This window comes from Pleurodeles waltl, chromosome 10 (assembly GCF_031143425.1).
Source record: "Pleurodeles waltl isolate 20211129_DDA chromosome 10, aPleWal1.hap1.20221129, whole genome shotgun sequence".
Taxonomy (NCBI): Eukaryota; Metazoa; Chordata; class Amphibia; order Caudata; family Salamandridae; genus Pleurodeles; species Pleurodeles waltl.
In genome coordinates this window covers 1,048,915,358-1,048,928,409 of record NC_090449.1, presented here as the reverse complement: position 1 = coordinate 1,048,928,409, position 13,052 = coordinate 1,048,915,358, and the positions used below count along the sequence as shown (strand labels likewise).

Below are 13,052 nucleotides of genomic sequence, written 5' to 3'. Positions count from 1 at the left end.
CACCTGTGCTTGCATCGCCACCCTGCTCAAACAGGGGGGCAGTGCCTGTGACCCATTCCTTTGTATCAGGGAACCGGCTACACCTTTGGGATCTGGCCAGCTCCCCTTTAATAGAGGACTTCCCCCAACGCCCGTAGAGGTCTTCCCCTACTAGGGCGCATCCATGGGGATGTGCTTGCTCGGCTCGATGCCGAACACTGACCCCTCTTCTGGGGCCCTCCAGGGATGGTGTAGAGCCCACTCAGGTCTAGGCCCCTTCAGGAGATCCCTATCCTTAGCGCAGGCACCCGCAGGCCAACTAATCATGCCTCGGACATGGCCAACGGGGTTGACAATGAGGGCACCATATGCACCAGAATTACCCTTGGCAATCAGGGCCGTGTCCCCCCACAACCACAGGCCACCTCTCCCCGTATCTTGTACCCCTATCATATGGGGCTAGCTGGGGTGTGATCCTCCAGTCACGTTTGTCCCCCACCACCCTACCTTAGGTAGGATGGGGCTCACTTCCCCTCTGCCAGACAGGAAGAAAGTGTCCAGAGTCCTAAAGTCCAGCACAGGGAGACAGCATGGGCTGGGAGGAAAAAGCAAAAAGATTTACGTTTTATTCCCTCCAGAGAGCCATGTCCAACTGCAACGCATTCTCACACAATGCTATGCAACACAGCGCTATGTGAGTCTTAGCAAATCTTACCCTGGGGATGTTGGTGAATAACCTTCTATGGAAGCTCCTATGCAAGGCAAATGACCTCTTGTGGTGAGCATTAATGGGTTCTTATCCAAGTTTTATGAGTTGTTAAAGCGAGGTGTGGACAATCTCTCGTGCAAACGAAGGCCTCTTCTCTCCTTCAAAATCAACCCAAACTTGGCACAGATTTCTGAAGGTGGAGACGGAAATTCCTCCGGAGTCATGCACATGATTACTGTGCTATGTCACCTGTTGTAAAGCCCTAAAGTAGAAAGGATCTCACTGATAATTTATAGCCAGGGTGGGTCCTGAGGCTCCAGAGACACATAAATAGCTGAGGCAGAGGATGGAGGGGCATCCACAGCTGGCAGAGGGCGACAAATCACTAACAGCCAGCACACCTGCAACTCCTGCAGCTTCGGAGCAGAGGAACACAGCTCCCAGAAGCAGCGGTTTCTAAGCTCATCATGACTGCAGAGGCTGTGCAGGTGAAGACATTTTACGATGCCCATGGCTTCCTCTCCGGACTACCCGTGCTGGGCACCGAGGAGCTGGAGGCTACCAGGATGGCCTTTGAGAAGCTGGAGGAGGAATACGGTGAGTGCCAAGGGCAGGGCCCAGTTCATAAATGGTTTTGCACACCTTTGTGCACAAATCAGTCACTTACAAGTGAAACACTCAGACGCTAAATCACACAATGTCCTCTTGGAAATGCAAAAGATGCATCCGTGTTGCTGTATTCGGACAGCAGGTGTAATGTGCATTCCAGCAGGGGACGGTGCTGCAGACTGCAATGAATACTCGAAATGTGCAAGTTTGTATGTAGTTATGATAAATGTGTGTATAAATTACCACATCTGTACAGCAGAATTATCAGTAAGTATAACATCTGCCAGGTGCCACCACCGTTTAGGTTAGGCTAAGGAGAGCATTTACTGTGCATGCCAGCATCACACATGTACAGCAAAAAGGCACATAGGGCCTGATTACAACTTTGGAGGAGGTGTTAATCCGTCCCAAAAGTGACGGTAAAATGACGGATATACCACCAGCCATATTAGGAGTCCATTATATCCTATGGAACTCGTAATACAGCTGGTGGTATATCCGTCACATTTGGGACGGATTAACACATCCTCCAAAGTTGTAATCAGGCCCATAATGTTCATCACACTGCACTTGGGACTAGATCACCAAAGTGAACTACATCTAAGAAACCCTAACCTAGTACACTGTGATGAACCCCCTGAAGCACTAAAAACTAGAGCAACACACCGAACCGCTTCCTAGGAACACTAACCCAACACACTTCACTGCATCCCTGAGGCACTAAAGACTAGACCACCACAGTGAACTGTACCTTAAGAACAATAACTCAACACTTTCTGCCACATCCTTGAAGCACTTAAGACTAGATCACCACACTGAACATTGAACTGCATCTTAGGAACACTGACCCACCACAGACTAGACCACCATACTACGTTGCATCCCTGAAGCACTTAAGACAAGACCACCACACTACGCTGCATCCCTGAAGCACTTAGGACTAGACCACCACACTACGCTGCATCCCTGAAGCACTTATGACTAGAACACCACACTACGCTGCATCCCTGAAGTACTTATGACTAGACCACCACACTATGCAGCATCTCTGAAGCACTTATGACTAGGTCACCACACCACTCTGCATCTCTGAGGGACTTATGACTAGACCACCACACCAAGCTGCATCTTAGGGACACTCACCCAACACTCTACACTGCATCCCTGAAGTACTTAGGACTGCACCACCTCACTAAACTACATCTTTGGTACCCTAGCCCCACAGGTTGCATGGCAACCATTATGCTGAAAGAGTTGACCAGTACAGTCAGCTACATCCTAGAAACACTGACTCATCACCTGCTATGCACACTAGCCTCATGAACACTACATCCGAGGGGCACCAAGCAAGAAATTATTGGTGAATGTAATGATTGCAAATACATAAGATATGCTATGACTGAAAAGAAGGGAAGAGTAAATGTGAAAACATGTTAACTGCAACTGAGAGTAAGCATGAGGGCCACATTAGTGAACAACGCCTGATAAATATTGTGCAAGGTACCATCATTTGGGAGGTCTGGAGCGCCTTAATGTATACATTAGATTAGAAGACATTTCTACCTCCAGCAAACACCATTGCAGGACTCAATACTCTAAAAACACATTTTCATAAACATATTTTGACCGTTTCACTATTTTTACTTTGTATTCTTCCGGCTTCAAATGTTTATTAGCATGTTCACAAAATACAACATGCACTCTAGCAAAAGGGCCTTCCTCCATCCTATTTACAAATCCAAGCTTCCTCGATTTTACGCACAATCCAGACCTTTTGTCTTTGTCAGTGTGTGCATCAGTGTGCGTGTGTCTTTATTGTGATGGCAATGCTGTACACTGTGAGAGCAGAGGTGCCTTAACTAGAACACCAGGCCCTGCCAGCAACTACGCACCTTTGAGGACAGTGGGGGGGGGGGTTCGCAAGCGTAAGTCACAGGAGACATTCCTAATTCTCAGGGGCGTAGCTTCGGGAGAAGTGGGGGTGTGGGCTTCAGAATTTCTGACAATCAGGGTGATACATAATGTTAAATACATTATATGACAAGCAGGGTGCATGAGAGAGGCTGACGGACAATGGGCAGAAGAGAAATTTGGATGGGTAGACATAATAAGGGATAAATCACAACATTTTGTAAAATAACCAATATTTTGAGGACTTTCAAAACAGAGATGGAGAGACTGTGTGTGCGTGTTTTTGTCTATGTGTATGCAAAAATTCCTGGTGAAATCCAACCGGCACCTCACCATACCCCACTGAAAGCACCTGTACCCAACTATTTATCAGAAAAGACATTTATTTGAGGGGGTGCAACATCCCAGACCCCCCCGAAGTTACATCCCTGCTAATTCTTACATAATTGTAATTATATGTACATATGCAAAGCATACCATACAGAACTGTATTAATCCTCCCACTCCCCCCCCCGACCCCACTGTTCAGTCTTTACAACCTCAGGCTTGAAATGATGCTGCAGCACAGCGGTCGAAGTGCATTAAAAAAAGTATGGGAACTGCAATGCTGCATGCAGTAGGGGTGTCAGTGAGCGTGGGGGCGGGGTCAAGGTGTGGCTAAAAAAATAAAATATTCTGTAAGTTTTTTTTCTTCTTTCACCGTCAGGTAGCTACATATACATGAACATGCAGCTTAAATGAAAAATAAATTGAAAAAGTTGTTACTTATTGGGAAATGCACTATACTACATTATGAACCCTGTATTAGTTAATGCCCTGAAGGGGTTTAACCACAGGGCCATAGAATTAAGTCTTGGTTAGTGCAGTGAAGTAACGCGTATTTTTTGTGCTACAAGGTCACACCCGGTGACAGAAAGCACTGTGAACATGTAAGTCATTATTTTCAACTTGCATTACACACAGAATAAGATAGACTGCTACCAAATGCGCTAAATGTTTAAGATAAAATGGTGTTTCCAAAATATAGATTTTAGTAATACCAAGAGTGTACGTAGTGTATTTTTTACAATACCGTCCCTTCAACGCTTCCAGGTATAGTAAGCGTGATATAAATACAATTACAATTCAAAGCACGCACTTCACAAGCCAGTTGTTAGCTCTTTGCACAACCACTCCAGAATAATAATTCTTTGTCATCACAAAGCTTAGAGTGAGTAGGCCAAGTAAAGCCAGTACCAGCCCCAAAGCATCCTTTACATTTGCCCATTAACTCGCAGCGCACATTTGCATTTCTTTCAGGCAGGCAGCGCCCTGGCAGGAAAGGTCTCTTTCTCACTGAAGGACACTTCAGCTGAGGCATTTAAACTGTGGAATTTATCGTCCAGGATGGTTGTCTTTTTAAAAAAGTAGGGGACCGATGTTTCATAAATCATAAAAGAATGGGCGTGGCCTGCCCCTCCGATCCCGCCCACTTGGGCCACAGCTGGCAGTAGTAATGTCTGTCAACTGCTTCCTGGAGGAGGGTCTGAGCTGTGCCCAGGGCACTGGAATGATGCATCACAGGAGGACCACTTTAATGGAGATGACCAGATACCGTTTGCAAAGGGCCTGCCACTGCTCAGCATTATATGTGTCAGTGTTTTAGTAACTTTTGATCAATTTCAGGTAGTAACATTTTATTCTGCTGAAATCTTCAAATTATGCAACAGGCAATTGATTAGGTGCCAAATGCAACAAACTCATAATTTCGCTGATTGCATCACAAAATTGCTGTGCCCCTCAAATACCTTTAACAGGCATTGCAAATTTAGTGGCTAGAGCATTTCTGCAATCAGCACAGATATATGTGATTACACGCTAGCTCAAAAGCAAACTTTTTGTGAATTGAAAACCTAACGCCTCACTCAAAAAGCTTGAGTGTGAAAAATGCAAAATCATTTTGTCATAAAAACAGATCGGTTTCCTTCAATTATGAGGTGGTTCTTCAAACACCCAATTTATATTCTATTACATTAATCAGTTCCTAAAAAAAAAAAACTGTTTATCAGAGAAAACAACGGATTTTCCAAAAAACAAACAATTCCGCCAAACTTTTTTTTTCAGAAATAGTAATTCTCAATTGCAAATGTATTAGATATGCCCCCATAATAAATGTTTTGAAACGGCATGATTTTTTTAAAATCTCAAATCAAGATGTATGTAAATAAGAAAAAATAACATTTGCCCACTCTTATCCTGGATGACAACTCAACCAGACGCGGCAACGCGCTCCTGGTGACCCTGTGAGTTGGGCACACACCTGAACCTCCATTTAGCACAAGAAACTGAGCTGTTTCTTCCTTGCATCACACAGGTAAGGAGCACATCCAGTACAGCCTACACAATACCCACCAGGCCTACCCTTGGGTGATGGACCTGGCCGCCCACCCGGACATTCTGAAAGTCATCACTGCTGTGCTGGGTCCAGATATTATCTTGCTAGACTCCCGGTTCATCTGTAAATACCCCTCCTCCGACGTTCCACGCAGGGATTACGTGGTGCCCTACGTGGCCTGGCACCAGGACATCAAGTAAGCAAACGCGCAGGCGCACCAGATCCTCACAACTTGGGTCCAAATGGAGGTTTAAACTCGAGGTCTGAAAAATGTCAACAGTGCAGGCGTCATTGGTCCCTGTCATTTTGTAATTTCAAGAGACTTGGAATTTGTGAATTTGATTTAGTCTTTAAGATAAGTGCCAATTGCTCCTAAACATGCTTCACTTGTTAAGTTGAAGGAAAATTTCCCAAAAAGTCTACTTACAATTTCTTTCTCTCACAAAACCAATGTTTGGCTGACATTATGCCTCACAGTTAATATATCACTATTTGTGAGTGCCAGAAATCTTCAATCATTATTACAAGCACTATGCGAGGGCCATTAATAGCTAAGCTGCTTTGACAATATCAGCCCTGACCGAGGATGTATTGGCGTTCAGTTAATGTATTACAGCTAGTCATTCTGTTACCTCTGACAGGTATTGGGGCTTCGAGGGAGGGCCAGTGGCCTCAGTCTGGCTCGCCCTGGATGACGTAGACACAGAAAATTGTGTCCTTCAGGTTATTCCAGGTATGGATTTATGGGTGTGTGCAAAGCATCATTCTGAGACCAGGGACAAATAAAGAATGAAAGATCCCCCGTGCATTTAGCAAAGAGCTATTGTGTCCTAAAGAGTAACTCGGCAAAGGTTATAAAGTAGGGGAATTGTCTGTATAGTTACTAGGTTCCCTCAGTGCAGAGAGAGGTAAAGGTTGGACACCTGAAGAATAGTTGCATCAGTTGGATGTTCATTAGGGTCTGAGACAGAAGAAATAGAGTCAGATTCACTTCTGCAATGGTTCTATCAGCTGTAATGCCACCTGGACTCAAATAACTTACTAGAGTTAGGGATATGGGAATTTAACACAAAAAGGGGCAGAAAAGTCCTGTCATGCCAGGAGACCTTCCTCGAAGACAGCCTTCCACCCAGCCCTCATCATAGACAAAGCTTTCTCTAGTTCCAGCGGCGCCCAAAAACCCCACTTCCTTCAAAGTTTTTGTTGGCCTTGCCCCTTTCTTCTACTTGAGTGTCTACACCATTCTCAACCAAACTTCTCCTCCTCAGCATCAATGTTCTGAAAGGCTCTCAATTCTATGTGGCTACTGTATAAATCCTATCTAACACTACAAAACTGCTTTCTTCTAATTATTATGAAGGTAGAGACACAGCAGAAGTACCCAGAAGCATGAGGGTGATGGGTGAGGAGGGGGGAAGAGGCAAGTAGAACAGGCATGTGATGGGTCCTAGGTGGAGGCTTGTGGAAGAGGCAGAACCTAGTTGTTCAAGGTCTGCTCTTTCATGTTAAGAATCTGTGGCCGGGGTACAGAGGTAGTCTGAACAGGGGGCACGATCAGGAAACAATGACCATGTTGATGCTCAATCTGTGTCCTGTGCAGGAAGCCACACGCGGGGCGTCCTGGAACACCAAACGGCCATCGTCCCCGGGAACATGCTAACTGCAAATCAAGAGATTCCCCGGCATCTGGTGGATCCAGAGAGCGCGGTGGAGTGTCCTCTCAAAGCCGGACAGATGTCGGTAAGTGCAGCTTACTCTTTTGTTCTCCTGCACATTCTATTTTAACTGATTGATGGACTGACTTACTATAGGTATTTGCCAAGCACACTGAACCGTAACAGAGCCTCTAAGGAGTGGTGATCTAGAACAGTTGCCTAAAACAAATGAGCCTTGAGCTGGTGACTGAGGGAAATAGATGCAGGGACAGTCTGGAATTGTCAAGGAAGGCCAATCAAGGCCTGGGCATCCTAAGTGCAGAAATATTTTTCTCTTAGATAAGGTGAAATAGGAGTTCTAAAAGTGAACAACTCAGAAAACACGGCAACTCTAGATGAAAGATGTATCAGTCAGGCACGATTTAAAGAGAGTTCGCTCTTGGACTGAGAACCTGTAAATAAGTCGTGAGCTTCCTAAAAGGACCTTTCTTCTTTAAATTATGCATCAGGTGAACGTCGCATGTTGCATCAGCTGTAGTCTATGTATAGTCGACTTAGGAAGTTCAGCATATGCCTTGTATCAAATTTACCAGCCAATTTATTCTTCTTATAATATACACTATATACTCCATAAAACTCAAACAGCCATCTAACACACTCTTTGCATGATTGCTTGCTTCCCCTGAACAAAAATAATATTCAAGGAATAATAAAACAAGTGATATGTAAATTTCATAATGTTTTTAGATTTGTGTTAAATCCCTTTATTGACAATTCTACTGCAGGGACAAACAGGTATGTGGCATTTCCTGCAGTGCCAAGACAAAATCTGTAAATTCGAGATCAAGAGTAAATACATATATTGGACACATAGAAATTTATAAAATTAAAGAAACAGAAAAAAACTCGACCTTTCTGAGTGTGTCATGCTCTGTTGCTCTGTTTGCATGCACTTTGGATGATCATTGGTTGAAACAATACACTAATTCCATGAACACAAAAACACACTTTTGTCCACAGGATCCCTCGAGAGAGAGCAGCACTTCCATTTTGCCAGTATCTTCACTCTTACTGTGCCGTGTTCCCAACGAGATGTAAATAGATGAAATATATAGCTGTGATCTGAGCCTTGCTGTGCTAATGATCTCTCATTATAAAAACAATAATTATGAAGAACTACATACTGACAGCAAGTAGGGACCTTAACCCCTGTGGTCTTCCCATTTCACTTCCTGCTGCAATGTGGCAGACCCTTCTTTGCCTCAGCTCCATCTTCTTATAAACCTCCAGCTTGCCTGTCCTCTCCTCTGTATTTAATGCCATCCTCTTGTCCTTACAGATCCACGATGGGCTGACGGTCCATGCGAGCGAGCCCAACATGTCCCACAGGAGAAGATGCGGATTTGTGATCCGCTATATCCCCACTTCAGCCTATCCCGTGGAGGTGAGTAGAGTGGAAGGTTATGAGAATTGGACAAAACATCAATCAGTTCAGGTGCAAGTCCAGCCAACCAGAAACCAAGCATAGAATAGTCTCATTGGGCACTTTCAGAATTCAGACCTTTTAAAATTTCAAAACAATGGGCTGAAAGTGAGCATCTGTTGCCATGGCAACTTTTAGGACGCATTTAGGACATACCAGTATGAAATCCTAATAGTTTCTGAAGCCTGTACTTGCAGCCCCAGAGACGGTCTTTAATTGTCTGTGTACTGTTAGATGCTTTATCGACAATTAAACAAACACAACTAGAAGGTAGTTTTGTATTCCGTATGCTGAAAATGAAGAAAAATGGACTGCTTAAATTATTGGGTATACAAGTAGATGTTCACATATAAGCAGCAGAACAGTCTAATATGCCACACAGCTTCCTACAAAATGGAAACTGTACCATCTGCATAGTGCTGGCCCAGGCACTGACCTCAAAAGGGAACAAAACTCAACTTGCAATGAGGACAATCATCTTTTTGTAAGGAATGCCTAGCACTGCTGATTTGTGTCTGGTAGTTTCTGGATTTATGTAAATCTGATATTTACCATCTTTTGGAGACTAATCAGTGATGGGTGTTTGTAGACTTTAGTACGTTTTGGGGGGGGGGGTAATCATTTATTGAGGTTATGCTGTTTTATTGTATACTATGTTTTCATGGGTAATCAGTTTTGGAGATTAACTAATGTGGAGATCAGCACATTGTGCAGGTTAGTTTTGGAAGTTGCACAGTTCAAAGCATTAGAACATTATATAAGTCTGTTAGTTTTCGATGCTAGTTAGCTCAGAAGAGGATTTCATTTCGATGGTTAAGTAGTTGGGAAAATGAAGCTAAAACTGTTTTGGAAGTTAGGTACTTTGGAGATTAGGAATGTTTTAGAAGTTCATAGGTTTTAGGGTTCAATAAATTTAGGACTATTAATAGTTTTTGAAAGTAGCAAATTTGGAGGTTAATTTGGGGGCCAAGTAGTTTTGCAGAGGTTTGTTTGCTAGACAGTTTGTTAGAGGAAGAGGTAGGTTTTGTAGGATGTTCAAGGTTAGGCACTGTTTTATGTCTGCATGCCACAGAACCTAACATAGGCCCATATTTATACTTTTTTTGCACCACATTTGCGTCATTTTTTGATGCAGAAGCGACGCAAACTTACAAAATACAATTATATATTGTAAGTTTGCGCCACTTTTGCATACAAAAATGACACAAATGCGGCACTAAAAAAGTATAAATATAGGCCATAGAGCCTTATTTAAAGTTAGGCTGGTGGGTCGTCAAGCCCCTGTGGTGGTTGGGGCCATGCCTTGGCTGCCCCAATTGCGGTTTAACCAACAAAGTCAAAGTTCCAGCCAAGATACACAATGCCAACCAGCCTACCATGGTTTCATGCCAGACTGGTCAGCATTTCTTTCAGACAAACCCCGAGAGTGAGGTTTATTTTCGAAAATAGTAGAAACTCAATGCCCCTGACAGGTTGGAGTTTCCTCCCAGCATGTCAGAGAAATGTATTTTTTCCTTACCGGAGGCCAATATATCTTGCAGAATGATTCTGGGCTGGGAGCTCATTAGGAGGCCCATCCTAAATAGGGTGAGTTTGTGGTGATGTTCAGTTAACAGACCTGCACCAAGTGGACTCCTGGGAAGGTGTTTGTGATGGTGGAGCTTAGTGGAGTTTAGTGGACTCCTGGGAAGGTGTTTTGATGGTGGAGCTTAGTGGACTCCTGGGAGGTGTTTGTGATGGTGGAGCTTAGTGGAGTTTAGTGGAGTCCTGGGAAGATGTTTGTGATGGTGGAGCTTAGTGGAGTTTAGTGGACTCCTGGGAAGGTGCTTTTGATGATGGAGCTTAGTGGAGTTTAGTGGACTCCTGGGAAGGTGTTTGTGATGGTGGAGCTTAGTGGAGTTTAGTGGACTCCTGGGAAGGTGCTTTTTATGGTGGAGCTTAGTGGAGTTTAGTGGACTCCGGGGAAGGTGTTTGTGATGGTGGAGCTTAGTGGAGTTTAGTGGACTCCTGGGAAGGTGTTTGTGATAGTGGAGCTTAGTGGACTCCTGGGAAGGTGTTTGTGATGGTGGAGCTTAGTGGAGTTTAGTGGACTCCTGGGAAGGTGTTTGTGATGGTGGAGCTTAGTGGACTCCTGGGAAGGTGTTTGTGATGGTGGAGCTTAGTGGAGTTTAGTGGACTCCTGGGAAGGTGTTTGTGATGGTGGAGCTTAGTGGAGTTTAGTGGACTCCTGGGAAGGTGTTTGTGATGGTGGAGTTTAGTGGACTCCTGGGAAGGTGATTGTGATGGTGGAGCTTGTGGCGCGTAGTGGACTCCGGGGAAGGTGCTTTTGATGGTGGAGCTTGTGGCGCGTAGTGGACTCCGGGGAAGGTGTTTTAATAGTGAAGCATAGAGGAGTTCGGAGAGGTTCTGTAATTGCAAATTTAGGGCCTGATTTAGATTTGAGTGAACAGGTTACTCCGTCACAATGAGGACAGCCTGTCCGCCGAAATGTAAATCCCGTTATATCCTATAGGATTTAGATTTTGACGGACGGGAGTAACGAGTCCGCCAAAATCTAAATCAGGCCTATAGCCTCTGAATGTGTTGGGGAAACCTGGAAATGGGTGGACCGGGCATCTGCCGACCTTTAAAGGATGCTTCACTGCGCCACCTTCACATGAGCCATTGAGCCTTGGATTTAAATCGAAGAATGGGCGGGACCTTGAGAGAACCATTAAGCAACGATCGGTGATCCTGTGGAAACGCCTTACGTGTCTGCCAATGGTAAACCCCCTCATCCTGATGTTGTTCTCTACTCTTTGGTTCCAGGACCCCGCGCGCCCTCGCTCCTTTCCTGCCACAGTCTTGGTCGCCGGGACAGATGGATACAAGCATTTTGAAGATCACGCACCGAGCTTGTTCTGCAAGACTTCCTGAACCCCAGCAACACTTATGCAAGCAGAGCAGTGACCGAAAACACTGCCCTGCCTGCTGTACAGGGGGGATTGATTATTGGCATCGATATTCAAGAGTAATAAATGATGGTGCACTGCGGCTAACTTGCACCTTGGCTAGAGACGCGATGGTTTGAATTTCATACCTCAGGCTTTACATTTTGTAATGCAAATGCTAAATGAAGGATATAAAGTCCAGGAATGCCTGACTCTCACAACACTGTGGAAGGTACTGTTAATTTAAATAGCAATATGTTTCAGAACTTAATAATGTTACTTATTCTCTATATTACAGTTTTATAAGACAACTGAGATATGGCCAATGGGTGCTCTGCACTGTACTTGTGTCGTGGATTCTCAGTTGTTTGTCAATATTTAATTTATTTAAGTTGTATAGTTTTGCCTCATTAAGGAGTATATTAAATATATACAATTACTAAGTATTATGAGCCTTTTTATGTGTTCTACGCCTTGAAATTCACTAAGCTTCACAAATTCATATGCATTGTGTTTGGGATGCAGCCCAGCTGCTGAGAAATACTGTGACATGTGTCTCCTGGCACAGATGCAAGACCCAGGTCCCTCACCCATATCCTACTGCTGCTCCTCGATGGAGAGTCAGAGAAACAATACTGTGCCCAGGGCCTCTGGGCTGGTGGGAGGTGATGTCTGAGACCCTTCTGGATGAACTAAATGCCCCATCCCTCCCATGGCCACAGGGGGTGCTGATGTGTGGTCAGTCAGTGGGGGGCAAACTACCACTTACACTATCAAATCTCTTCATGGCCATTCCATGTCCTTAGAGATCAGCCCTGTGGTCTACCTGCTGTTAAAGGGCTGAGAGACCAAGGAAAGAAGGAACGGTTAAATGGATCAGTAGAAGTCCTTCCATGTCAACACTTCAATTACACAATACTAAGGCTAAAAGAAATCCCAATACAAAAATGTTGTGGCAAAAACCTAAAGGACAAAATATTGACATTGAATAATTACTTTGAAAAGACCAAATAATATCTACTACAAGAATATAATGGTTACAAATAAGGGAAACACGCAGGGAAGTATATTTAAAAGTATTTACCATTCAAGTAACATTGAAATAAGACGTGTACTTTAAAAAATGTTTTAAAACTAACATATATGATACTAATAGGTCAATAGAAATGTAATATTAAATAATAAATGATGTATGCAACTTTACATAAAATGTAAACAAAAAATAAATATATATTAAACTCTAGTAGATATATAATTGAATTAAATAAAAATTGACTAATTATAATTATATCAATACTAATATAAGTTATAAAATACATGTACATATACACACACACACATATATATATACATATATATATAAGCAAGGAGAAGAACAGCTTGATGCAGAAAGGTTTAATGG

General features: G+C 43.6%; 1 protein-coding gene across 1 annotated transcript; it reads left to right on the top strand.

The window, feature by feature from the left end:
• The first annotated feature begins 1,155 nt into the window (after positions 1 to 1,155).
• On the top strand, positions 1,156 to 11,723 carry LOC138260852 (probable alpha-ketoglutarate-dependent hypophosphite dioxygenase). The gene is made up of 6 exons (XM_069209274.1): positions 1,156 to 1,285; positions 5,562 to 5,778; positions 6,224 to 6,315; positions 7,183 to 7,322; positions 8,577 to 8,681; positions 11,529 to 11,723. The coding sequence occupies exons 1-6, from the start codon at positions 1,156 to 1,158 to the stop codon at positions 11,634 to 11,636; spliced, it is 792 nt and encodes a 263-aa protein (XP_069065375.1). The 3' UTR covers positions 11,637 to 11,723.
• The last annotated feature ends 1,329 nt before the right edge of the window (positions 11,724 to 13,052 follow it).